This window comes from Aspergillus wentii, assembly GCF_001890725.1.
Source record: "Aspergillus wentii DTO 134E9 unplaced genomic scaffold ASPWEscaffold_7, whole genome shotgun sequence".
Classification (NCBI taxonomy): domain Eukaryota; kingdom Fungi; phylum Ascomycota; class Eurotiomycetes; order Eurotiales; family Aspergillaceae; genus Aspergillus; species Aspergillus wentii.
The window spans coordinates 1,673,249-1,699,270 of record NW_024467838.1 but is presented as its reverse complement, the minus strand read 5'-3'; the positions used below and the strand labels follow the sequence as shown (position 1 = coordinate 1,699,270).

The 26,022-nt window shown below is 48.8% G+C and overlaps 10 protein-coding genes across 10 annotated transcripts; 6 read left to right on the top strand and 4 right to left on the bottom strand.

Moving 5' to 3' along the window:
* Positions 1 to 70: 70 nt before the first annotated feature.
* hat1 (histone acetyltransferase catalytic subunit HAT1) lies at positions 71 to 1,773 on the top strand (the record flags this gene model as incomplete). The annotated part of the gene is made up of 4 exons (XM_040831386.1): positions 71 to 89; positions 165 to 440; positions 503 to 767; positions 819 to 1,773. 4 exons carry the CDS (start codon positions 71 to 73, stop codon positions 1,771 to 1,773), a joined length of 1,515 nt encoding a protein of 504 aa, XP_040686012.1.
* A 444-nt stretch (positions 1,774 to 2,217) lies between these two features.
* Positions 2,218 to 3,167, bottom strand: ASPWEDRAFT_31246 (uncharacterized protein; the record flags this gene model as incomplete). The annotated part of the gene is made up of 2 exons (XM_040833525.1): positions 2,218 to 2,984; positions 3,050 to 3,167. 2 exons carry the CDS (start codon positions 3,165 to 3,167, stop codon positions 2,218 to 2,220), a joined length of 885 nt encoding a protein of 294 aa, XP_040686011.1.
* A 379-nt stretch (positions 3,168 to 3,546) lies between these two features.
* Positions 3,547 to 4,461, top strand: ASPWEDRAFT_44433 (U6 snRNA-associated Sm-like protein LSm4). Its single transcript, XM_040836262.1, has 3 exons — positions 3,547 to 3,666; positions 3,738 to 3,929; positions 3,994 to 4,461. Exons 1-3 carry the CDS (start codon positions 3,664 to 3,666, stop codon positions 4,159 to 4,161), a joined length of 363 nt encoding a protein of 120 aa, XP_040686010.1. The 5' UTR covers positions 3,547 to 3,663; the 3' UTR covers positions 4,162 to 4,461.
* A 38-nt stretch (positions 4,462 to 4,499) lies between these two features.
* ASPWEDRAFT_53968 (pentatricopeptide repeat protein) lies at positions 4,500 to 6,627 on the top strand (the record flags this gene model as incomplete). Its single annotated transcript, XM_040837984.1, has 2 exons — positions 4,500 to 5,129; positions 5,194 to 6,627. The coding sequence occupies 2 exons, from the start codon at positions 4,500 to 4,502 to the stop codon at positions 6,625 to 6,627; spliced, it is 2,064 nt and encodes a 687-aa protein (XP_040686009.1).
* Positions 6,628 to 7,880: 1,253 nt separating this feature from the next.
* On the top strand, positions 7,881 to 11,155 carry ASPWEDRAFT_116720 (putative phosphatidylinositol-3,4,5-trisphosphate 3-phosphatase; the record flags this gene model as incomplete). The annotated part of the gene is made up of 4 exons (XM_040828677.1): positions 7,881 to 8,314; positions 8,855 to 9,039; positions 9,269 to 9,394; positions 9,465 to 11,155. The coding sequence occupies 4 exons, from the start codon at positions 7,881 to 7,883 to the stop codon at positions 11,153 to 11,155; spliced, it is 2,436 nt and encodes an 811-aa protein (XP_040686008.1).
* A 545-nt stretch (positions 11,156 to 11,700) lies between these two features.
* On the bottom strand, positions 11,701 to 14,193 carry ASPWEDRAFT_117521 (putative phospholipase A2 (PlaA); the record flags this gene model as incomplete). Its single annotated transcript, XM_040828743.1, has 1 exon — positions 11,701 to 14,193. One exon carries the CDS (start codon positions 14,191 to 14,193, stop codon positions 11,701 to 11,703), a length of 2,493 nt encoding a protein of 830 aa, XP_040686007.1.
* Positions 14,194 to 14,679: 486 nt separating this feature from the next.
* On the top strand, positions 14,680 to 16,686 carry ASPWEDRAFT_175610 (EXO70 family protein; the record flags this gene model as incomplete). Its single annotated transcript, XM_040831385.1, has 3 exons — positions 14,680 to 14,963; positions 15,022 to 15,239; positions 15,296 to 16,686. 3 exons carry the CDS (start codon positions 14,680 to 14,682, stop codon positions 16,684 to 16,686), a joined length of 1,893 nt encoding a protein of 630 aa, XP_040686006.1.
* Positions 16,687 to 17,041: 355 nt separating this feature from the next.
* Positions 17,042 to 18,984, top strand: ade13 (adenylosuccinase ADE13; the record flags this gene model as incomplete). The annotated part of the gene is made up of 9 exons (XM_040831384.1): positions 17,042 to 17,093; positions 17,156 to 17,242; positions 17,337 to 18,064; positions 18,120 to 18,236; positions 18,289 to 18,361; positions 18,415 to 18,493; positions 18,548 to 18,554; positions 18,619 to 18,676; positions 18,734 to 18,984. The coding sequence occupies 9 exons, from the start codon at positions 17,042 to 17,044 to the stop codon at positions 18,982 to 18,984; spliced, it is 1,452 nt and encodes a 483-aa protein (XP_040686005.1).
* A 2,998-nt stretch (positions 18,985 to 21,982) lies between these two features.
* Positions 21,983 to 23,864, bottom strand: ASPWEDRAFT_658676 (uncharacterized protein). Its single transcript, XM_040838823.1, has 5 exons — positions 23,443 to 23,864; positions 23,199 to 23,380; positions 22,834 to 23,139; positions 22,327 to 22,757; positions 21,983 to 22,274 (listed from the first exon to the last, which is right to left on the bottom strand). The coding sequence occupies exons 1-5, from the start codon at positions 23,742 to 23,744 to the stop codon at positions 22,245 to 22,247; spliced, it is 1,251 nt and encodes a 416-aa protein (XP_040686004.1). The 5' UTR covers positions 23,745 to 23,864; the 3' UTR covers positions 21,983 to 22,244.
* Positions 23,865 to 24,285: 421 nt separating this feature from the next.
* On the bottom strand, positions 24,286 to 25,453 carry ASPWEDRAFT_658740 (uncharacterized protein). Its single transcript, XM_040838825.1, has 3 exons — positions 25,145 to 25,453; positions 24,985 to 25,049; positions 24,286 to 24,920 (listed from the first exon to the last, which is right to left on the bottom strand). Exons 1-3 carry the CDS (start codon positions 25,245 to 25,247, stop codon positions 24,381 to 24,383), a joined length of 708 nt encoding a protein of 235 aa, XP_040686003.1. The 5' UTR covers positions 25,248 to 25,453; the 3' UTR covers positions 24,286 to 24,380.
* Positions 25,454 to 26,022: the final 569 nt, after the last annotated feature.

Sequence of the window (26,022 nt, the reverse complement as noted above, 5' to 3'; positions counted from 1 at the left end):
CTTTACACCTTTTTCATCTAACCACCAATATTTGCCCCATTATCTTGTCTGCGCAGGCCTGTCAGCAAGCATGGAGAACGAAGGCGACTGTATTTACTAACCCTACTCCCCCACCCTTTCATCCTGAAATAACCGGCGCAACTAACACGGAATGCTTCATATAGGGTCCTGTGACGCCAATGACGCCGTCCAAATCACATTGGTTCAAACCGGCGAACAGAAACCCAAGACCCTCTCGAGCTTCCATCCTCAATTCACATACCCGATTTTTGGCGATGAAGAGCGCATCTTTGGTTACAAGGGCTTAATTATCCGCCTGCGCTTTGCGGCCCACGATCTTCGCCCGCATGTCCATATCTCTTACGATGAGAAGTTCAAGCCTGTAGAAGATACGGAGGCACTCGACCTCCTGGGCACATTGAAGCCTTGGGTCCCGGAAGGTCTGTATATTCTCACTGTTGCTGATGTGTTATATAATCTGACGGATCGTGGCGACGTATAGAGGCGTTCACCACTCTCCCCGAGTACGAAAAGGCCGTTCAAGAGGATGAGGATGCGAAGAATTTTGTGCCCCCGGGAAAGCTCGTTCATTCATATGTCACTCAGGATAGGTCCTATGAGATCTGGGCGGGGTCGCTGGCTGACCCGCAAGTCCGAAAGCTCTTGGATCGCGCCCAGGTTTTCGTTTCCCTCTTCATCGAAGCCGGAACTCCCCTGGAAACTGATGACCCCGAGTGGACTCTCGAAAGATGGACAGTCTACTTCGTGTATGTGAACGGCCTGAACTTATATAATGCAGAGAAGCTGACAAATTGTAGGTATGAAAAAGTGACTCCCCCGGCGCCAACCGCCTCACAATATTCCATCGTGGGATACGCAACAACCTATCGTTGGTGGTACTACAACAGAGACTCGTCGCAAGCGCCCACCGTCAGTCAGGATACATTTCCAGCACCCGCAGTTCGCCCCGGGGAGCTACCATCTCGACTTCGGATCGCCCAGTTCCTGATCCTCCCACCCCACCAAAGCTCCGGCCACGGCACCCATCTTTACACAACCATCCATTCCGCATGCGTCGATGACTCGACCATCGTGGAGTTGACCGTTGAAGATCCCAATGAAGCTTTTGATGCTCTCCGTGACACCACCGACTACCACATCCTTCGCCCTGAATTCCTCAAGCATAGTGTCAACATCAACCCCGACCCTTACCAAGCACACACCAAGAACCAACGGCCGCGCTTGGTCCCCACCGCTGCCCTCATCCCCACCAAGCTTCTCCATGACATCCGCATGTCTTATAAGATTGCCCCGACCCAGTTTGCGCACATCTTGGAGATGTTTCTCCTTAGCCAGATCCCGTTGAAGAACCGCCACGCTGGTGGAGCAAACATGGCGCGACTATTGGTCAAGAAGCACAAGACAGAGAACCCCCACGAAAGGCGATACTACTGGTGGCGCATGCTCATTAAGCAGCGCCTTTACAAGCGTTCTCGGGATGTGCTGATCCAATTGGACTTGACTGATCGTATTCAGAAACTCGAAGAGACCGTGACAAATGTCGAGGAAGGTTACGAGGGTCTGCTCCAGGCCTTCACTCAGCGCGAAGATGACCTGAAAGCCAAGGAAGACGAAGAAGCCACCGAACTCGCTGGGTCAACCGCACTTGGAAAGGACCAGCGAGTCAAGCGAAAGTTCACAGTAGCCGATGAAGATGAGGATGAGGATGAGGATGAGAGCGAAGCAGCGGCAGCCAAAAAGGCAAAGGTGTAGACGACAGCTTGTGTACCCTTTTCGTTTTCTTTTCCAACTATCCATTCAGTGGAAGTTTCAATGTAATTTAATTCCCATGAGACATCTCAAAAACACGTTTTGATTCCCTTTTGATTTATATACAGTTCTTCAGTCATATATACCATAACCAGATTCGGAGTAGGGCTAGGCTAACTTATATACAGAGATTCACGGATGATAGCTCGGGGGACCAGTGTCAATTGTTTCCAAGCTATCCACAGTGGAAGACGAAAACGTCTCCAGACTCATGACGGGGCCAGTTTTAGGTGAGATAATCGACGTCAGACCAGCTGTCGAAGATGGTGCTGTATTTCCATATAGGTTTCTCGTACTGTGAAGCTCCGTAACTGCATATCTTGGATCTCGCAGAGGAACGCGGGATGTCTCCAAATTGACAGCTGACCCTCCAATCAGCCCTCCTACTTAATTGAGAGTTTGTATGAAGCCCGATATCTCAGTCTGAATAGCATTCGGTTCAATTGGAAGAGTCGATCCAGTCTCGGATTGTTGGTCTTGTTGGACTTCTCCAAGAGTGTCATCGGTAGATGGATTTGGCATGGACTGTAAAGAGCTCCCTTCCCACCACTTCCTCCATTTCAGATGCCGTGCGGCGATTCTATAAGCACGACGGGTTCTTCTTTCTTCCCGACGTGCGGCTCTATCGACTCGGCGACGGAGGCAATTTGTGCTGTCGAAAAGAAATTTGGATACAAAAGTAAAAAGTGCGCCAACGAGAAGAACCAGTGCGCAAACCCCGAGCCAGTATGTAGAGCCATACTGTGGATAGCTGCTGGGAAGAACTGTGAAGGATGCCAGCTGGCTGCCTTGATCCTCCTGGGTAAGGATATTGAGTATTTCGTGCTCTTCCTCTTCAATTTGTCGTTGTAGATCATCAACCTTTGACTTGAGAATCTGCAGGTTGCGCCAGTGCTGGTTTATTTTGGAATTCGAAAGTAGAGACAAGTCGATCGTCTGCCAATTCACAAGGGACTCTATGTCCTTTATGTCACTGGGGATCGAAGAAGTCCTTCCAGGGTCGTCATGAACTTCGTTCCGGGCATAAATTGTTTCACCCTCATCCAGACAATCAACCCTTCTATTGGATATTATTCGAGTGCTCGGGGCAATGTCATGTTTATTTTCACCAACCGGGCATACTGCTCGGGGTCTCACAATGTCGCTTTCATCATCTATAGGTGTTTAGATTAGGGCACGGGCACCATGAGGTTGGAATAACTTCGGCGCAGCAGCATACCATGAAGCTCAGATGATATGAGTTCAACATCACATGAGCTCGTACTATGAGATAAAGCAAACGAGTCAACAAGAAAGAAGGGGAGCAGTAACGGCCAGCGCATCCTGCTGAACAGCATGAGGCGGGGTCAGTATCGCATGGCAAGAAAAATAAGGACACTTTGTCTCTGAAAGAAACACAGTAAAATAGTTCAATTCAAAACCTAACGATTGACCCAGCATCAAGGTAAATTATACTAAGAGATACAAAACAACGACCATGCGAAGGATGGGCCATGATCCCAGCAGTAAGATACGCTTTGTTCCTCAATGGCCCTCCGTAGCAGCGATAAACCCGCCTATCTCGGGCCTTGGCTTTTTCCGGGTTTCTCCAGGCGAGATCATCACTGCTGAAGCTGTTGCGAGCTCGTTTGTTGTCATCCCAGTCCTATTTCCCACCAGCTGAGGTGATCTACTTTGAAAACCGGCTTTTTTGCGGTTCTTTTTTATTTCGAGTTTCTTCCGTTTTGTCTTGCGACGTTGGAAGGCTTTCGTATCGCTGCGCCCGTTGACTGTGCGCTCTTGACCCCTCAACACACTTCGACCATAGCTCACTTCGCCTGAATAGACGCCAAAATGGTGAGTGCTACTCCTTTCGGATAATGCACTAGGCTTTGATTATGTGGCGACTAATCTTGCGCAATTATTAGTTACCATTGGGCCTCCTCACGGCCGCACAAGGCCACCCGATGCTTGTTGAACTCAAGAATGGCGAAACACTGAACGGACATCTGGTCAACTGCGATAACTGGATGAACTTAATACTCAAGGAGGTTGTTCAGACAAGCCCAGAGGGTGATCGCTTCTTCAGGTTACCGGAGGTCTACATCAGAGGAAACAACGTATGTTTGTTTATGCGCAGTTGCTTATGGTTGCCTTATGATGTCCTTGGCTAATGAATATCAGATTAAATATCTACGAATCCCCGAAGAAATAGTCGAGGTTGTCAGGGAGCAGCAGCAGAACCAACCACAGCACCGCGGTCGTGGTGGCCACTCACACCGAGGCGAAAGAGGCGATCGAGGCCGTGGTGGTCGTGGACGCGGTCGGGGCCGAGGACGGGGTGGCAGCTAGAGAAACAGAAGTCGAAATTGGGTTCATGGAATGGAGAGAAGAGAGGAAAGATACCCCGGGGAGGTCTTGTAGGTCGTTCGCTAGGGGGGTCCGTTTGGCGGGTTAGTCGAGCATGGCCTTGGCGTATCTGGCTCTGTATTTTCAATGGGAATGATGACTATTTGCGCAAAAATATTACGATTGGTAAACGTGGTTTTCTAAGATGTCCTTGTGTTCGATATATCTGTATTTTCGCCGTCCATTGAATTATGGCCTTGTACCTGTGTAATCACGTGAACATGTAAGCACCTTTGCGGTTCGGAGACAAGAGACATTTTCGTTTTCTCCAACGGTACGAAATGCCACGACAGGCTCTCGTTCTCGATGGACTTTGGTATTGCCTTTGTCCATCATTCAGTTTAACCGCTATAAATCGCCCAGGCGTATCTTTCATCCGAAGAAAGCGAAGCAGTGTACCACCAACCTCCGCACGTTGGATATCGGCATCCCCGCAAAGATGCCACAACAACAATCTTACGAGAGCTGGGAACGGAGGCAAGACGCAAAATGAAACAGCCGAAAATCTTGAATCGGAAACCGGGGAGCAAGCTTCACACCAGCTGAACGAGGACCAACACCCCCGACAAGATGCCGACACGTCGCGGAATACGGGAAGCTCTACCGAAGGACAATTCGCCAGACATTCGCCCGGGGTACCTAAGCATATTGAAAAAATACCGACTGCGAGCTTGGAAGTGAGGCTTCAGGATTTGGTTGCGAAAACGCCAAAGGTCATGAGTGCGACGCAGATTCTACGAACCCTGATTAGAGACCGTCATGTTCGTCCGGAGGTGCGTCATTACCGGGCATTGATACTCGCCAACACGGATGCAGAGCGTGGATCGCCAGAGGTTGTTCGTGAATTACTTGCAGAGATGGAAGCGAATGGGATACCGGCGGATTCTGGTACCCTCCATTCCGCATTACAGGTACGTGGGCTTGACAGCGATTGCACAAAATAATATTTGCTAACAGGGGGTTTCAAACGCTCAGGCCCTTGCGGTTCACCCAGATTACCTTCTACGTCAAGAGATTGTCCGAACTCTGCGAGATCGATGGGTCCCTCTGAGTCCTGCCGGTTGGCATTGGGTGGTAGCTGGTCTTTTGAGAGAGCAGCAATTCGAATTGGCTATCGATCACATTGCGCATATGGAGAGACAGGGTATTATGGCTGAAAACTGGCTGCATAGCCTTCTCATATATAGCCTCTGCGATGTCGGGGAGTTTGACGAGGTGCTACGACTGATACGATCTCGGACAAGTCAGGGTCACGACATGACGCTGGATCTATGGTCGTATGTATTGAAGGTGGCGAGCGAAGCCATTCATCATGAAACGACTATCTATGCGTGGAGGCAGATGGTCGAGTTGGGTTATCTTCGCCCTTCGTACGCTATTTGCAGTAGCGTCTTGACGGTCGCGTCTCGCACAGGGGATGTTGGCCTTGCGGCCTCGGTAGCCTGTTTCTTGACCGAGCACGGGGATCCTCTTAAGTTGGAGGATTACGAGAAGATGGTTGATGCCCATGTTACGCGTGGAAACCTGTTCTCTGCGTTCGAGGTTCTCTGCACCATGCACGAGTCGGGAATTGCGTTAGAGGAGAGCTCCACCCGTTCCATCCTGGCTTTTATGTTACAGGAAAAGAAGAATCCCCGAAATGCATGGGAGATGCTCAAGCAGTTGAAGACGATGAAGCACAACATTCCACTCGGCTGTGCAAAGGTCATCATTGAACTGTGTGAGCGTAACGCTCTATATGACCCTTTCGCCGTAGACGACGGGGTTCGGTTATACAAGGAGCTCTACGCTCTGTGTCCTGGAGGAGCGGACGTCTCGGTTTACAACTCACTGATAAATATGTGTCGCCGGGCCAAGGACCGGGAAGCGGGCATGTTTATCGTGAAAGAAATGGCATCTCTTGGCGTGGTTCCCAATGCGCGGACGTTTGAGCATCTCACCATAATGTGCCTGGAGGCAGGAAACTTCCGATCGGCCTACTTGTACTTTCACGATCTGCTTGAACGAGAGTTCACACCTGGAGAAGACGCACAGGCGGAAATCCGGGATCTGTGCTCTGGATCGAGCGACAGTTATGCGATACAGCTACGATATCATTCGCAAATCCGGGGCGAAGCGGTGCGCTGCGTGGATGAGAGTGGTTCGGCTTCGGGACCGATGCCGCTGATTAAAAAGATTCCATCCGATGCACCGGAAGAATACTCGAACAGAGACCAGAACTTCAAACGCCGAGCGCCTCATCGCATTGTCTCGAAAGAGGAGCGACGGGCGGAGACCAAGGAACTGCGAAAGAAGAAGAGAAGACGGGAAGCGATTGCCCGGGCTCAAGAGGAGGAGGGATGGTTAGAGTATGAGCCAGGGGGGCTTGTACCGCAGGATGAATTAAGTGCAAAGCTGAAGGAAGATTAATATTGTATAATAAATATTTTGAATACATACCCTCAAGACGATGGCATTTCAATTGTCATGATAGGAATGGTCTTGCTGTTGAACCTCAGACATCGCAGGACCTTCCTCAGCCAAATCACACAATCAGGAGAAAAGGCTGTTCCTGAACTAAAGCAGCCGTGATGTAACGATGTACATTCTCCATGTCGAGCAGGCCGATCCCTACTTCGGGGCACAATTGAACGTCTCAGCATTGACCGGACCTTCTTTTGCGACATCGGGATAGTTACACAAACATTCCTCGGTAAGAATTGCAATGGATTGAGGGAATTGATTGTGTGTGGATTCTTGGATTGTACTGCATCGTTCGTTTCCAAGACATGCAGTCCATGGATCGAGTACAACAGGATACAAACAATCTTTCTCAAACCACCGGCTGTGCCCCAGTTTTTGAGGCCCGCATGGCCCGATAGTAGATGGTGCGTTCCACCATGCGTTGGACCACCTTGGCGTAGGACGTTGGAACAGCAGTGTATCCACAATCCACAGTTGGATGAATTGTTAGCACAGAGCCGATGACTCGATAGGGGATTCCATTATATTACTATTATTTGTTCTCTGAATTTGACAACCCTGGATGAATATTGAATGGAATTCTATAATTAGTCGGAAATTGGGATCGTCGAACAACAGCATGGGGGAAAAAGATGGAGTACGTACCCTAACTAGTTTTGATGCTGTTTATCTCCAATAGAAGAAGTTCAAGGAAACCATTGCGAAGAGACAGTTCACGATGCAGAGTGAGATGGTTGGGTTTGAGCTCAAGAATCGGCCTGCATTGGCAGACTATTGAGGGTATTTTCTTGCTAACTATGGATCCACATATGGGGCTTGGAAAGGAGAAGGAAGCGAAAGTCGCTCGGATTCCGAGAGATCGACAGTCCAGTTATGCTAGAGCAGGCAATGACCAGCTGCAAGTCAGGCTGTCTGTTAATTGAATCTGTGTTCCTTTGATCCTTTTTCTCCACCGGCACTTGGGGTTGCCACTGCAATTGCGTTGCTCCATCCGTGGTTCTCTTTCGACGGTGTTACTATCTATTTAGGAGCGGCTCTCCTCCTCCTCCATTCCCCTTTTGACAATCGCCTTTCCACTACCTCTGTCGACCTCGTTTTTTATCTATTCTAGTTAATTTCTAATCCTTATTTCTCTTGTCGTATATACTTCTATTCGATTTTCTGTCAAAAAAAAAAAAAGTACATACACATACTCTACCATGCAACTCACTACTTTCCTCCCCGTCGCCCTCCTCTCCTCCCTGAGCTTCACCTCTGCTCTTCCTTCTCGCCGTTATGGCACTGCTGCCTCTCCTGGTGGCACTCCTCCCAGCTTGAACTGGCAGGTCACCAACTTCACAACCGGCTGCTCTCCCGCTGCTTGCACTTACGACTTCAATATCTTCGGCGCTGCCACTCCCAACACCCCCGGCTTCAACACCACCTGCTCTGGAAACGACACAGAAGACGTCAACGCCTGCAATCTCGTCAATATCACAACTACCCTGACCCCCAAGGGTAACCAGCACTGGAATCTCGAAGTCAACCACTACTGGACTCAGGGAATTCCCCCCAACGGCGCCGAGTTCTGGGCTAAGGGCAATGCCAACATCACCACCCCGATTGCCAGATTCACCGTCCCGGTGACTGAGGAGTACGGTGTCGCTTAAACTATCTATATACCATTTCAATACATTCAATCGGATTTAATGATTCGGCTCTCGATGTGATGAAAATACTATCGAATGAATACACACAAGACGAGAAGGACGGATGAGTTTGGCTATGGAATACTTATATACCTCGATCGCGATCACAACCAAGGGTGAATCGGGTCAATTGAAAGACGACGATGCCTTTGTATACATAGGAACCGGACCGATATCTATATCGATTACATCCACACGATAATGGGCGTTTTATTTCTTTATGTTTCTTATTTTTGGATGAATACATACTTTTATGATCTGTTTTTGTATCCACTACGATTTTGATAATACCATGTTCAATACAAACCAATATCAAATTCATATTAAATATTTATTCTCTAAATTATGTTCATCTGTTCATTGTTAATCTGTCCCACGTGTGTTGTAGATAAACTGGATGCAAATCGCCTCCTTTTTCAAGTGGCGGTGACATCATCCCCGCCAATTGTCGCCGTCGCTGAACTTCCCCCGACAAAAATAATCAGACGGAAGTCAACACTCAACTCCATTCATCTTCAGCAAGGGGCTCTGCAGTTTTACAGTCTTATCATCCATCATTGGCTGTACCCATTTATTTATATCGCAAGTCACACGGCATCAATCTATCTACCTCACAGTGTCTTATTGTCTGATCTTCCAACTTACCCCGACTTAACCAACACAACCCACAGTCCTGCGCCGCCATTGGAGAAAGCTCCTTCCTAGCCAAGGCCCTACAAATGGTAAGGACCCAGTCGCATGTTTTTCCCAGTGATCATCTGCTAAGAGTTAGTTTTCTTTGTAGACTCCATTTGGGTCGCTATTTTGATACTCCTGCGCTCATTTTCCTGGTCGGTGATGGTATGTAGTCCCCGTTCTCCGCGTCTATCACACAGGGGTATGATGTACAGAATGCCGAGCGCTGACATGCCGCCTTGCTTGGCTTCTTGTGCAAATGCAGGCGTCGATCCTCCGACAAATCGTTGCTGGTCCAAGACTGCAACATCCCGAAGCTGGCTTGGATCTTTGCTACGTCACTGATAACAGTAAGTCCGGCGACAATTTCCACAACGTTCCCCATCATTGACGGCCTTTTGCCCCTTTTGTCTGCTGCAGTCATAGCAACGTCGGGTCCATCCTCGAATTATCCTCAGCGGGCTTACCGTAATCCTCTGGATGCCTTGGTGAACTTTCTGGACTCGAAACATGATAGAGATTGGTGCATCTGGGAATTCCGTGCCGAAGGCACTGGATACCCCGACTCGGAGGTTTATGGGCGAATCCACCACTACCCCTGGCCGGACCATCACCCACCGCCCTTTGCGCTCATCCCCGCGATGATGGGGAGTATGCGGAACTGGTTAAATCGACTCGACGAAAAGGACGGTGAGGAGGAACCAAAGGACAAAGGGAAGAGAGTAGCCGTCGTGCATTGCAAGGCCGGCAAGGGGCGCAGTGGGACAGTTGCATGCAGCTACTTGATCAGCCAGGAGGGGTGGAAATTAGAAGATGCGCTTCAGCGATTTACAGAGCGGCGAATGAGGGTTGGATTCGGTGCTGGCGTGAGCATCCCAAGTCAGCTACGATGGGTGAGATATGTGGATCGCTGGGCGAACCATTTGGAAAAGAAGTACGTGGAACGGCCGGTGGAGATTCTCGAACTGCACGTTTGGGGCCTGAAAGATGGCGTCAAGGTTGCAGTGGAGGGTTTTGTCGATGAGGGCAAGACAATCAAATGCTTCCACCTGTTCCATCGCAGTGAGCGGACAGTGGTTGACCGCGCAAAGACCTTCTCTTCGGAAAAGAATGACGAGAATGGCAACAACAATTCCACGGAGCTGTTGTCAGATACATCGGGCTCTTCTACTGCCGCCACCCCCAGATCTACAACAGATCCCACCGTTACAACGCCAGTCTTATCTAGGCAGCCGAGCAAGCGGATCACAGGCATGATTTTACGACCTAGCAAACCACTCATCATACCATCGTCCGATGTGAACATTGACTTTGAACGACGCAGCAAAGCGCCGTATACTGGATTTGCAATGGTGACCTCAATCGCACACATCTGGTTCAACCCTTACTTTGAAGGCGGAGACAAGTATGACTCGGGCGTCTTCGAAGCAGAGTGGGAAGCCATGGACGGTATCAAAGGAAGTACCAAAAAGGGCGTCCGGGCACTAGACCGACTAAAGGTCGTCTGGCGATACCCACCTCCATCCCAGCTCGGCCTGGAAGAACCAGGCAAGGAAGAGGGCGCACCAGTCCTCGGAAAACCCATCAATGTGCCCAAGCCAGGCGAGCCCATCCCCGAAAGCCATCCGGCCGATTGGCATCTCAAAGACGCGCAGCATGACCCGGAACGACCCGTAGACGGCCTCCGGGATCAAGAAAACATCCCCACCCGAATCGCAGAGGGGAAAGAACACCAGCCAGATCTCAAAGGGTTGACATCGGAATCGGAGCACCCGATCCGCACGGGCGTCAGCACTACTGCCGCTACTGCAGCGTCAGCCACAGCGCAATCAATCCAGGACCTAGGAAAAGAACTAGGACTCCGGAAACAGACAGTCGAGAGTAAAGACGTCAGTCTCGCTAACAGCGAAGACGAAGCACGGCCCCCATCAATCCACAAAAAGAAACTCGACAAAAAGCCCACCGAAGCCCAACCAGATCCGGAACCCACGAAAGAAGAGGATGATACAAACGGGGATCTCGAAGGCGTGCAGCCTTATTTCGAAAACAAAGGAAATGGCGAAGGATCGTCGGGTGACAACACTAGTGATAATGCACCTAAGAAGTCATAGATTTCTTTTTTCCGCCCTTTGTGTTGGCCTGTTGGTTCATGACTCCATTGGACTATCTATCTATCTATCTATCTATATTCGATGCGCTTTTTTGGGGGGCTGGGTAGAACCGATAGAGCCTTTTTCATTTCTCTTCACTGGCTGGTTTTGGGGACCATTGTAATTTTGATTTTCTTTTTACATAAAAAGATTTGCACATAAATGTTGCATTCTGTCGAATATCAGAAATTTTCATATCCCATTTATAACTTTGCACTAAAGATTATGAGCATTGGGCCTTTTTAATGCATTTTCTTTATTTAGTAGATTAGGCAGGCATACCTTGAATAGCTCTTTATAAAAGGTTGCTAACGAAACAAAGGAACATATTCAAGACTAGGGGTTCTAAGGAGCATGGGCGAAAAGGCAACATAATGAATAGTACTCTATTAGTGAACTCGAGAAAGATGCTGTATATCCAGTAGATATCAAACAAGAACTTATACATGATTCGATTCAATGTTAGATATTGTAGGCTGTAGGCTGCCTTTGTACCGAAGTCCTAATTACAATGGCACGAATCCTGCCATTCGCTCTCGATCCTCCTTTTCTTCTCGTCGAAGTCTATCTGCTTTCTTTCGTTCATACACAGCCCGCACGACACGCTTCACTTGTTCCTCGCCCTGGGAAAAGTTCGATTTGGCAAGTCCGACGACCGAGTCGATCTGTTCTGGGGTGTATACAAAGTTCCAGGTGGATAGGAAATCATCCACGTCGGGGTCAATGTTGCCCGGATGTGGCGCGAGAGGTCGTGCGGGATCGGAAACTTTAGTTGAAGACTCTTTCTCTGAACTTCGGAATGGGATTCGAGATTTGGAAAGTGAGGAAGTAGAGGGTAGTTCGGGGGCAGACGGGTTGGGAAGCAATGGGAAGTAAACCACGGCCATACCTGCGTCTGGGCGCATCAAGTGAAAGTCGGACTCTGAATGATCACTGTGATGGGGATGGAATAAGCGCTTTGACGGGGGTGGCTCTTCACCAGAGACCCTCTCCTGCATTGTGCCAACCCAGACGTTACAGTAGCCTAGTTCTGTGTCTTGGGAAACAGTATGTTCCCCATCTGGTTTGATCTCTTCATTTGCTTGCGTCACTTTCGGGAAGTTTGGTCCATGGGTTCGGGAACGCTGATCTTTGCTTTGTGCCGCTGTAATCTTTGCATTTAGATCTTCTTCGCTGATATTTTGTGCTTCTCGGAGAATGTCTTGGGTCTCTTTCTCTTTGTCCTCCTTCCTGGGCCAACCTGCTCCAACTGGCCAGCCCTTGACCCCTCTCTGTCGCGCATAGCCATCGACGATGGAGAGCCAGTTTTCTCGTTTGATATCAGCTGAAGCGTCGAAGGCAACAATGACATCGACATCCCTCCCTGGCCGGAGGAGCGGGTATATAGGTAGGTTATTGCTCATCCCCGCATCCATAAGCCGTAGATGTTTACTTTTGAATATTGACTCCGGGCACGAGGACGGCAGTTGATCTTTCATTCCAAGTACATAGTTTGGTATAGTAGCAGGATCGATCGGATGGACTCGAATCAGATCTCTATTCTTGCCTTGAATGAGAGAATCGATGCCACCAAATCCTGCAACACCTTTGATTACCGGCCGGATCTCCTTGTAATAATGAGACAAAGTCGCACAAAATGCGCTGCCCCAAACCCCCATCAGACCCGGAACGCGTAACTCAGGAATTGGAAGCTCCCCGTCTGGAATAGCATCTCTTCCTTTATTGAAATGCCTCCCCAGAGCCCAGGTCGGTATACCGGCACTAAGCTCCTCGCAGAAGAATTCGTAGGGAGTGAACTCAAACCATTGAAACCATGCTTCGCTTTTTGATTCTTTAATCCTCTTTTCCGGCATAGGGCGTTGACGATGCTCTCCGTCTTCGCCATCGATACCCGGAATCTCATGGCGAACGGCCGTGTATATCGGGAGTGGATGGGCCCCATTGGCCAGGTTATACTTCTGATTAGACAGCTTGAGGTCGCGATCCAAAATTCCGAGTTCTCCCCGAGGCACGAGAAGTCTTGCGGCCAGTAACATTCCGTATATGTCCACCAAGCCAAAGTCAGCGCCTGGGTCACCTTTCAACTTTTCGACCAATCCAGTGAGGAGATATCTGTTCGTCGGGGCAGTTGTGAGCAGATTCAAAGCTTTGGGTGGAAATGCAATGTGCACCCCAAGTCTGTTTTTCAGGTGATCCACCATTCTGTTAAAATTACGCCCAGTAATAGACGAATGATAGAGCGTCTGCAGCCAGCAGCTTCCACTGACACCTGCGGTGTACGTGACACAGTCCCATAGACCAGCTTCTTGTGCAGCAAGGTACGATCCAGTCCCCGCTACGAGGGCACGCAATCCTCCTCCCGAGCCACACATGGCAATTACAGGCACGTCTTGGGGATTGATATCCTCCTCGGAAATGTTCAGGTAGGAGGCGAGTGCTTTTACTGCATGTTCTTGTCGTTTCCGTCTAAACGCAACCTCTTCTTGACAGAGATCTTCCCCAACACGCACTTTGGCTTCTCGCAAGATCTCTGGGTTGGCATGCGCGTCGTGAGATTCCTTCCAGATGTCATCAGCAAGAGAGCCCGGAGCCATTGAGAGCTCACGCCGCAGCTTCTGTACTGTGTCGGGGAGCAATCGAGTCCAGTCTGGGATTATGTAATTCTTTATGTTGTCCCCAAGCTCCATCCATTCAGTCGAGCCAACAGACTGCGTGACATTGGAGAACTTGTCCATGATGTTTGTCCAGACAGATCCGGCATCCTCATAGCTATTGTCCGAATCGTTCCCATTTGAGCCATTGGAAGTATTTTCTTTCGGCCTTTTGGCTGCATATCGAACCGATGAGGTAGAGAAAGACGCTGCTTGTTCCGATTGTAATGATAATTGTGTAGCTTTGATATGGGCACGTTCTCCTGTGTACAGCATGCCACCACTGAGCAAAACTAGGGTGGCAGGAGGAACGGTCCAGCGAAGGCGCAAAGCCCCCGCAGCACCCATTTTGGCTTGGGTTCGCAACGAAAAGTGTGAAGAACAGGGAAGCATGCGCTCTTTATTTCCATGCCGGCTGTGCAGTGGACCAGACCTGGCGATCCTCGCAACAGCAGCAACAACAGGCTTTCAACTGGGCATCCCGGCGATTATGGACGCGAACATGACGAAATGTCACGTGGGGCATGCCTCGGGTTGTCTGTCGGACCGGATTGTCCGTTTGGGGACTAGCGGCAGGTGCGGAGAATGGGCATGCCATCAACTGCCCGCCGCCGCTGCTCGTCCGGGGCAAAGCTCTCCTGATGATAGTTGTTTGAACCATGAGGCCAGGAGCCTCCGTCAACGTTTCATTATTTTCTATGTTTAACTGGCTGATGACCTGAGATATGACGCTCTTTGTTAGTATAATTTCACTACCAGAGTGTTTATTGCCGACTTCTTAATAATTCAAATCGTTTTATTGATTGTGGGACTGCCGATCGAGTCTTCTTCACCATGGTCGCCCCAAGGCATGCTGCTTATGCAGAGGAGAGCGCAGAGGTGGAGGTTTTATATGCCAACCTTGACAAGCTCAACTTGCTCACCAAGAAGATACAAGGTTCGCTTGTCCGCCTTGAGACCGGGGGGAATGTCGTGAAACACGCCATTGGACCCATCTACAGCAATACGCAATCCCTCCAGATCACAAATAGCAATATCGACAAGGTCAATGAGGCCATAGAACGTCTTCGCAAGCCTCTCGACGCAAAAGGTCGGGAAGAAGGCATAATTCGTGCTGGGTAAGCATTGCTTCCCCCACATCTACTGGGTTTGTTTGTTTTGCTGATTGTTGTACAGGCCTCAAAGCGTAGAGCTCTCTCAATACCTTTCGGCGATGAAGCGGGTTGAAAAGGCTCTATTGGACCTTAATGCAACCAACTTAAAGTCAAACCAGAAAGCAATCTCCGAATTCACCTCCCTTCTGAACACTGGGAGTGGAAAGCTCCAGGAGATGTTCCGCAGTACTTTAAGTCAACACATAACGCCTGTAGAACCACTTCACTATCTTACAAAAGGTATGTTGTCGATCTTCAGAACCAGGTAATTGACATTCTAACGTCTTTGTGCATAGAGCTTCCGTTTCCATCGATGCCCGAAGATATCATTTCACAACTGGCGCCGATATGTGCTGCCATCGGTGCGGCAGCCACTCAGGGACCGCAGCGGGGTGACGGAACCAATCCAGCCCTCAAGATTTACGCCGATATCCGAGGACCGTATATAACTACAAGCTTGCAGAATCTGGCCACGGCGTCCCTAAATACGGTCAAAAGGAGAGCCAACGATGGACCATACAAACAGGGAACCAACGGAATCGGGATTTATTCGAATGCTTTGGAGGGTTTCGTATCTACTGAGCAGGGTATCGTCGTGCAGATTTTCACGGGTGACCAGCGAGGACTGGCCCTTCAAGCGACATGCCGCTCAGCGCTAGCTGAATACTCGAAAACCCTACGTGAGTTGAATCAATATATCAGGGCCAATCTCATGACGGACTGCTTTCTCGCTTTCGAAATTATTGAGATTGTGACAGCCATGTCCTATCGGGTTGATTCAAAAACGGGAGAGCTCAAGAGCTTGTTCATAGAAGCTCTCAGACCCGTCCGCGAGACTGCCAAGTCCTCGCTTTCAGAGCTACTTGAAGAGACAAAGCGCAAAGCTGCAAATATCCAAGTTCTTCCACCCGATGGTGGAACGGTTCCTCTCGTCGAGGAAGTGATGAGCTCTCTTACGACGCTGACTGGCTATTCTGGCCCGCTGGCATCCATTTTGACTTCCCTAGGAGATGGCAACTGGCGCTCCAAATCCGGCACATCGAGTACCGCTCCTTTGGATGTCAGCCCTGACAGCTCAACTCTCTTGTCCCACTTTATTCTCGATATGATTGAGGCATTGATGATTGCGCTGGAGGCCCGAGGACGGGCGTTCCACCGTTCCAAAGCTGCTCTTGGTGTTTTTCTGTCAAATGTCTTCTGTATCGTTGATCGCTCTATTCGACAAAGTCCCGAATTAGCACGCTATCTTGGCTCGCCAGATAGCATCGCGCGAATTGACACATTCCGGAAGCGGGCGACTTCCACTTATCTGGATGCCTGGAAAGAGACTTCGCAGTACCTTCTCGATGTGCAGTATACCTCCCGGGTTGCCGGAGCATCAAACCGCCCTGCCTCTGGAGGCGTTGTAGATTCTAGCGCTATCGTGAAATCTCTTTCTTCCAAAGACAAGGATGCGATCAAGGACAAATTCAAATCCTTCAATGCAAGCTTTGATGAGTTGATATCGCGACAAAGATCACTATACATGGAGAGGGAGGTGCGTGGTGTGCTCACCCGTGAAGTACAAGGTGTCCTTGAGCCTCTATATGCCCGCTTTTGGGACCGCTATCATGAAGTTGACAAGGGGAGGGGCAAGTATGCCAAGTACGATAAAGGCAGCCTGTCTGCACAGCTCGCATCAATGTGATGAAGCATATATGGCTCTAGCACCCGCAGGTAATTGTACAGGACACATTACATTGTGTCGTCGGGAAATAATGTCTTATGTACTATCCAGTTGCTGATATAAATCCAACTCCATAATACCATAATGTTTTCTTTTTCCAAGCCTCTTTTATGGATGGCGACAGATCCACGTGATTCCACTGATAGTCCCGCCTGATAACGTGACTGATAGGCGGAGTCTCCAGACCCCGCTAAAGTCCGTGTTGCCGCAAGCAAAATTTCCCCTCGAGTACGCACACATCCTCATCGATCCTCACTTACCCCCATATTTTCCCCTCAATTCGTCTCTCAGGTGTCTCAGGTCACTTTTCGGCATAATGTCGGGCAGCAACGATGTCTATCAAACTCCCCTCAACTCGCGATATGCGAGTAAGTCTTCCTGCAGAGGATTATATACACGGTGCCGTTTGATACTGATACTGAATTGTTAGGCGATGAGATGAAATACCTCTTCTCTCCCAGAAAGAGATTCTCCACCTGGAGAGAGCTTTGGCTCTGGCTCGCCGAGGCCCAGAAGGGTACGTTTTCTCCTTTCTTCTTGTCGCCTCTCATTCGCCTCAATTGTTCTCTTCACATGAAGTTCAATTCTGTTCAATTCGCTGATCAATTCAGAACTCGGTCTCCCCATTCCCGATGAGGGTCTCGAGCAGATGAAGTCCCACGTCACCATCCAGGACGACGAATTCAAGGTTGCCGCCGAGGAGGAGAAGCGCAGAAGACACGATGTCATGGCCCACGTTCACGCCTACGGACAGGTCGCACCAGCAGCTGCCGGAATCATCCACTGGGGTGCTACTTCTTGCTACTGCACTGACAACGCCGACCTCATCCTCCTCCGTGACGGTCTGGACATTCTCATCCCCAAGTTGGCCGTTGTGATCGACAAGCTCTCTTCCTTCGCCCAGCAGTACAAGGACCTGCCTTGCTTGGGTTTCACCCACGGACAGCCCGCCCAGCTCGTGACTGTCGGAAAGAGAGCATGCTTGTGGATTCAGGACTTGCTCATGGACCTGAGAAACCTCGAGAGAGCCCGTGACGACCTGCGCTTCCGTGGTGTCAAGGGTACTACCGGTACTCAGGCCTCTTTCCTCCAGATTTTCAACGGCGACCACGACAAGGTTGAGCGATTGGACGAGCTCGTCACCGAAAAGGCTGGTTTCAGCTCCGCCTTCATCATCTCCAGTCAGACATACTCCCGTAAGATCGATGTCGACGTTGCCAACGCCCTGGGCTCTTTCGGATCTACCTGCGAGCGCATTGGTATCGACATCCGCCACCTTGCCATGCTCAAGGAGGTCGAGGAGCCTTTCGAGAAGGACCAGATTGGCAGCAGCGCCATGGTTAGTGCCAAAGTTACCTTGAAGCATGGACGATATTAATCTGACTATTACGCAGGCCTACAAGCGCAACCCTATGCGCTCCGAGCGTCTGTGCTCCCTCGGAAGACACCTCCAGAACCTCCCCAAGGATGCTTTGGACACCTACTCTGCTCAGTGGTTTGAGCGTTCCCTGGTATGATTTCACAGTCAAATCTAATCAAGCACACCATACTAACCCTTAATAGGATGACAGCGCTATCCGCCGTATCAGCATTCCTGAGCTCTACCTCTCCGCTGACGCCTGTCTCATCCTTTTGAGTGAGTCAGCCCGATTAACCAAAAACTCTCCTCAATGCTAATATCTTCACCAGACAACGTCACCTCCGGCTTCGTCGTCTACCCCGAGGTCATCAGAAGACGTGTGAACGATGAGCTTCCCTTCATGGCGACGTAAGTTTACCAGCCCTTTTTTCAATGATATAACATTACTAACTCTACTTACAGTGAGAACGTGAGTTTACAACGCTACTACACCCACACCCCCAGAACCTCAATACTGACAAAAGCAAAAACAGATCATCATGGCCTGCGTCAAGAAGGGACTCTCCCGCCAGGACGCCCACGAGGAAATCCGTATGTCACCTCTAGCGCGTCAACCCCTTCTTCAGAGCTAATAATAACAATCCACAGGTGTCCTCTCCCACCAAGCCTCCGACAACGTCAAGAAGCTCGGAAAGGACAACGACCTCATCGAGCGCGTCCGCAAGACCGCCTTCTTCGCCCCGATCCTGGATGAGCTCGACACCCTCCTCGACCCCAGCACCTTCGTCGGCCGTGCTCCCCAGCAGGTCGCCAAGTTCACCTCCACCGAGGTCAAGAACGCCATCAAGCCTTACGAGTCTCACGTTCTCAAGTCTGAGACCTCTGCTCTGCACGTCTAATTTCGCTCATGTTTTTGGCCAGTGCCCATTAGGTATATCCTGGGAATAGGCAAAAAGCGTTTGGAGATATGCAATTTCGACGGGTTACAAAATGTCTGATGAGAAATGAGAGCAGGCAAAAAAAAAATTGTCTTGGAATAAAACTAGATAGGCCAGGTGTTGGGTTGTAAATATTAATTGATGACATGGAATACTATTTCTTCTACGCCATCTTGTTCGCTACTTGATGCGAATCCTCCCTATCGACTTCATAAAAATCTATGATGTAGGTAATTTTGTCGGTTAATAGTACCAAAAAATGGCCTTAGTTGGTGAGTAAGAAAGCAGAATAGTCAATGATTTGGCGTAAGTGTGCCTGTTGCCATTCATCGCCCTAGTCTAGCCAACGACGGCGCCGGCCCTATTTGCACTGTTAGTGGTATGATGGTCCCCGACTCCAGCTAAAGCTGTATCTACATGGTTATTATGCATCCTTATCAGGGCATTTGTCGCATCTTCTGCACGTTCGGACGATTTGGGAGCGATGGGAGTCGAATATTCCCTAGGGCCTGAAAAACGCAAGGGTTGTCCGTGTCTTAATGCCAATGTGTTGTAGTGCTACTGTGGGTCGCCGCGCCGTTAGGATCAGACCATCGCCTTGTCTGAGGCCATGTATATATTCCCTGTTCGCAAGTTGCTGTCTGTATGGTGGTTGTTGTCGCAATCATGTGAGGGGGTTGGAGTAAGTGGAGATTTAGTTCGTTCCTGCCATGGCCCTTCTGTTTCTCCACGCAGAAACCCAGACTAGAAACACGACCAATGCAGCGCATACTGCCACGACGCCGACAATCCCTGCAACTGCGCCACCAGAAAGTTGTGAGGAAGTTTTTCGGACTCAAATGTTGAGGTAGTAGTAGTAGTAGAGCTGCTGGTCGTTATTTTGGTTTTAATGCGGGAACCGAGACCTTGGTCGATTGCTGCTATGTGACATTCTCACCCGGAATGTCTGCCACGGAGACGTCTCGACCAGACAGTGTAGTGTATTATATAGATTTGTATAGCCCGTCTGTATTTGGAGGAAGTAATGATGTATGCATGCCGACGGAAAGGCTTAGACTCGGGGTAGTAAGGCATGCGAGGAGCCGACTTGGATTCCAAGAAGCAAGTTCCACAGTATGTATGCTCGAGTGGATGCACTGCATGAAATGATCAACTGATAAAGCATTTGAGCTAGCAGCTAGAGTCGCATGGGGTGGCGTAGTCGATGCACGATGTACGATGTTGGTGCATAGGTTCAGATCTGCGCCGATGCAGCGACATCCCGCGGTTCCGTAGTACATGCAGTATGCGTCAGGATATAGGCAGCTAAAGGTATATCTGACTCGACAAATTAAACAATTAGCGACTTGATAACTTAAATAAATACCGTTGTTTTTTTGCTTTGCTTCGCGGGTAGGAAAATCCGGGTCACAAATCAACGTGTCATTATTGGCCAACCCGTACCAGTCACCCAACATTAAAGTATTGATACCTTCCTCCTCACGAACTCTTTGAATCTCCCAAAATGCACTTATAAGGGGCTTATAGACCTAGGTGACAATCCGATAGCGACGATCAAGCTGGGCTCGTAGGTTGCGGTACGAAATCGAGGGCTGCGCTCCCAGGAAGGTATCATCGAGGAGATTCACATCGATGCTCGAGGCATTATTCCTAGAGAACTTCTGTAATGTAAGGGGTTATGAAAAGATAGAGGCAAGGTAATTTCAGATAGAAAAAATTTTGCTCTGTCCCTGTGGCTTTCATCCAACCACCCAACAGACAAACAAACCCATCATCCATCGACTCCGACTCATCCGTAAACACTACCACGAAGAAAAGAAAGAATTCAGCACCTGAAACCCAGTCGAACGAGGTGAGAACGCAGAAAAAACGAGGACGAGCACATACCGGCCCGCCACAGAACCCGAACCACCGTTCAGAAGATGGTTCGATCTAAGCAGCGAGTTAACCACGGTCAGGACTCGATGGAGAGCAACCATGGGGCCTCCTCCATCTCTGGTTCCGATGGTACTGAAGGATTGCTAGGGCGCTAGGACCCTCGTATTCCCAGCCCAGAACCTCCAGCAAGCTCAGCCTCCAATCCAGAGGGCTGTCCAGCCATTACCGAGGATGGCAGTTAAAAAAGAAGAAAGCAAGCTTTGGCACACATCTGCAGAAGTACAAAGCAAGAGCAGCATAACCGCGTAAAGCCCAACCCGAAAGCCACCGAAGATGGAGGAACAGGAATAGAATCAGGAAGGAGCGATGAGAAACCAGGGCTAACTGCGTCCGTCGACACCTCAGGCAGCGATGTTTCCTGATTGGGACTATGACAGGGCAGTGTTGATAGTGAGATGACAAGATCCACTGTGGACCCACTGATCTTACCAGCCTTAGTAGAGCACCTTAACCATTTTAGACGTCCTGCATAACATCTTGGCGCTTATTGGTCCCAGGATCCAAGTTACACTAGGGCACAGACCTCCTCGAGCAGATTCTGGTTAGGTGTCATAGCTAAATCATCCTACTGGATAGTCGATCCGCTCAGCTGGCGGTTTTGTTCCCAATTGAGTTTAAACCCCAACCACGTGGACTCCACTGTCCAAAGCGTGTAAAGGTCTTTACAGCACGTATTCATTATTCAACGCAGTTTCATTTGGTCTGTTCAATATAGAGTACCTAGTTCCTGTGAGTGGTGATGGTATTGAGGTGCCTTGAGAGGCATTGTCTATCTAAAAACAGAAGGTCAGGTGTGATTAACAGGCTGAGAGTAAGGGGCATGCTCCTTTTGACCCATAAATGATTTGAAACACAAATAAGAAGATAAATGGCCAGATTAATCACCGCCGTTTTGGAGAAGAGGAAAGATAAAAAATAAAAAAATAAAAATAAGAATAAGACCAGGATATAATAAATGCAAGAGCCCCCGAATCGATTCGACCTAAACCCTGAGAAAATGCCATGGAACACTATCTAAACGCTAATTTGATTGACCAGAATGAGGATAAATATAGGAAAATATGAAAAGAAGAAAACTGTTCATGCCGCATACTTTGAAATAAATGGCTCCCGATCGTTCATGTAGTATCTGGAAGACCGAACTCGACTCGATTCGTCGAGTATGGACACTGTACAGTGTCCGCGTCGTTGATTGTTGGTATTACGTGGAAGGTGTTGATCCGTCATTCGAAAGATCAACATGTCTCCCAGCGTACGTCATCTTGATGTGGAGTGTGACTCGGTTATTCGAGTGTAGACAACCAATTGATGACCTAGAGAGTGGCGTTAGAACAAGGTTGGACAGCTGGATATCCAATAACTTACCATCATGGCTTGCATCAAAGCCACCTTTTCGCCATAATGCATACCGTCCCAACTTTCCGCCTGTAATGTGGCATTGTACATACCGAGGACATCCATGTCTCGGATTTGAGCCGCTTCAGCAGTATCCATGGTGTACTGCCACACGGCACTGTTTGCATGGGGGCTGTTTTGTCCGTCGACCTTCTGATGGCCAGGGGCCGTAGGACCCACCCACAAAAACGGCATATCCCGGCCAGTAGCCTGAGCCAGTGTAATCCATTCATCCATGCTGGATTTCGCCGTGGGCACTGACAAAGAAGTAGAAAGCGAAAGACTGTGGATGATGGGAATGGGTTTCTTCTGTCCCGCTTGACGAATCAACTGACGGAACCTTTCGTGGCTGTTCTTCAACGCAGGCGATTCGGTGGCTGCGAGGAAAGCATGAAGGGTTTCTGAAACAGAACTGGTTAGCTACTATTCGAAACCAAACGATTCAGCCGAAGGCGAAAGGGGGCCAAGGATGCTCACGAGTTGAGCACGCATAAGGGCTTTGAGTTGCCGGCTTGCCGTCCTGAGCGTGTATCTCGTCACTTGAACTGATCCGTAGTGATGCACAAGAGCTGCTAGTAAACTGCGAGTTGCATTTACACATTTCGCCCTGTTCTTGGCTCATTTCCCACTCCTTCAGGGAGCCAAGGGCCAAGTTTTTACGCAAGAGGATGTTGAACCCGGCATAAACACTGGCAAGCGAATCGTCGCCAACAAAAGCGATCCCATCAAATTTTCGTAAGATATCGCATATCTGCGCAGTAGTGTACCATCGATAAGAACATCCTTTTTAAAACGGTCAGTTGGAGAAACAGACCTACAGAAAGTAAGAGCCTATGACTTGCCTTGGGAAGTGTAAGCAGCGTCGAAGCCATGACGGCCACCGCTGCTCATTGCATCGAGTAGCGAGGATCGGGTCTGACAGTAAGATTTGCTTAACGCCCGCTCATCACCACTTTCAGGAGGATTGTAGAGAGATTTAAAAGAGATGTCGCACTCTTGACGACCAACGTACTGGGCCAAAAAGCTGATATTTCACCCACATCTGATAAGTACTATTATTCACGAAGAGATTTCAGGGGCACTAACTCATCCGCAACATTCAAAGGCACCGATTCAACCTCGGGCGTAGGTGAAAAAGGAAGATAAAAGAGATCACGAATCAACCAGACAATGTAGAAAACGCCCAACACCCAAAGAGACGCCATGAGCTTGTAAGTAGACGAGCGCCAGGTGACTCGACGGATCAACCTCCGCCCGTTGGGCCCTTCGATCGGGCCACGCCGCTGAGGCTGAGTGTTCTGCTGCTGCATAGTGGAAAACGGATAGGCAAACGACTCATTCATCGACGAGGCAGATGGTTCGCTGTGAGAGGTACGACGACGAGACATTTTTTTCTTTCTGTCTTTTTCTCTTTTTCTTTTTCCTTCCGATGGATTTTTTTTACCCTAACGTGCAGATTTGACAAAAGTACAGGACTGGCAGCTGAGAAAAATGCATCTGCCGGGGAATGGATTTGTGTTTCCTCTCTGCTCCGCCGCTGGTATTTAAGTGTCTCTCCCAAAGACCTAAAGAGGAAAATAGTGGACAAAGAATTGGAGGGGCAAGAAGTAAGAAAGAGGGCGAAGTCGATGGAGTCGTTGAGAGCGAGGGGTGTCTCTTTTCTTTTGAATCGTAATTGTCGTGGGTTCCTCTTTTTTATTTTTTTTTCCTTGTTTGGGCCTTATTTTTTTATTTTTTATTTTTTTCGAGGCCCTCGGGGATCAAGGAAGAATGATCCTCACCAGACGCACAGCCAGACGAAAGAGCCAAGAGGAGAGAGAAAGAGACTAAGGTAGAAGAACCGTAGAGGAAGAGATGGAGAAAGAAAGTAGAGGAAGAAGAGGGGGCGAATTTGGATGAAGTCGAGCCAGTCACAGGCGTGAATTTGGCATCAACCGCGAGGAAGCCAAATGGGAATTAATGAATCCTGAAAGTTGCGGATCTCGTTTTTTTCTTCTACTATCGGGCTGATTGATTAGTGACTGTCACTGGCACCACAACCGAAAAAAAGAAAAATATGATGGGCAGGAAAAGAAAAAAGAAGAAAAAGAAAAGGCGATTAAAAATAAAAATAAAAATTTTATAAAGGACGCGCAGGTTGCATCATCTATGATCAACGGTTTACGCCTAAAAAATAAATAATAACAGGAAGAGAAGAAAAAAAAGAAAAAAGAAAAGAAAGAAAAAGGAAAAAGAAAAACGACAGAATATGGAATTGATGGACAACAGGGGAATCCACAAGGCAGCGGGATCAGACGAAAAAGGGAATTAACTAATTGGACGGACAGAAAAGAAAGAAGGGCGAAAAAAAAAGATTCATACCACTCGATCCATGATTTCACACACTGTTCGGTTGTGATGGATCCATCACTACTCACTGACCTTTTGGTGACCTTGGCTGATTGCCTTTTCCAGTTGGAGAGGAGCAATGGCAAGATGAAGAGAAAGAGAAAAAAAAAAGGGGAAGAATTAATATCAATGATTGCATGCAATTTGGATCTGCAATCGACGGGGAATTTCGAAGCCAGGCAGAACGTCAGAGAAAATTATCACCACGCCAGAAAGAAAGAAAGAAAGAAAGAGACTCACTAGTAATCCATCATGGCCCATTGTGGGTTCATCTTGGGCTTCTGGTTTATTTTCTCTCGGCTTTTCTTTTTCTTGTCGGTGGACTCAGCGACAGGTGTCAAGCAGGATAGACGACTCCACCAGCCAAAAAGGTTTCGGGCGGAAAAGATCGCGAACTTACGAGAGAGACGGTCTCTGGAGAGTAGAAGCACCTGGACGAGAGAGGAATGAGGGTATCCCCAAAGGAGCCACCAAAAGAGGGGGAGAGAGAGGAGGGGTTCCATTTATCCTCATCGAATGGATCCCCTCTCAGACAGGCTGTCACAGATTCACAGGCATTGAAGGGATTTGATTTGAAAATAAAATAGAGTCTTGTGTTGACATTTTTATTCTGTCAATATGGTCACATTTATCGACAGGGATCAGGGAGAAAGGTCTGGCTGATGATAAGCATTCAGGACGATACCCTGCATCCATCCTGGCGACTGGAAGAGAAACGATTGTCATTCTTGTTCTCTGGCAGATGGACACTACGGGATACAGGGAATAGGATACGGGATGACAATCCTTCATGGCCAGAGTGGATTACCATTAGTATTGTTTTCTTCATATTAGCCCAATGCTATTGTCATGGATTACACAGTGCTCCTTTGTTTAATCATCGTGTCGTGTCAGTAGAGCTGTTGTCTGTTGCACCATGGCAGTCATCATATCATGTCAAGACAGTTGGTCTGACAATGTGATATCACAACAATCAATAATGAATGACCGACTATCCCAGATCCACCATGATGGTCTCCCATATGGGGAAAACGGTGGTTCAAATATACTCAACCTCACTACCAAACTGACTCGTATGTCATCCAACTCAAAAAATAGCCTTAAAACCACGACAGACTGCAGTTCATCGACGCGATTATTTAACTCCGACGAGATGGAGTAGCTAGACCTCGACCATCTTAGGTAAGGAGGCTGTTGTTGGAGAAAGTCAAGAGCTTCTCCGACTGAGGACACGACCGCCTGCGTACCAGGCAGCGAGGACTTGGATCATCAGCACAA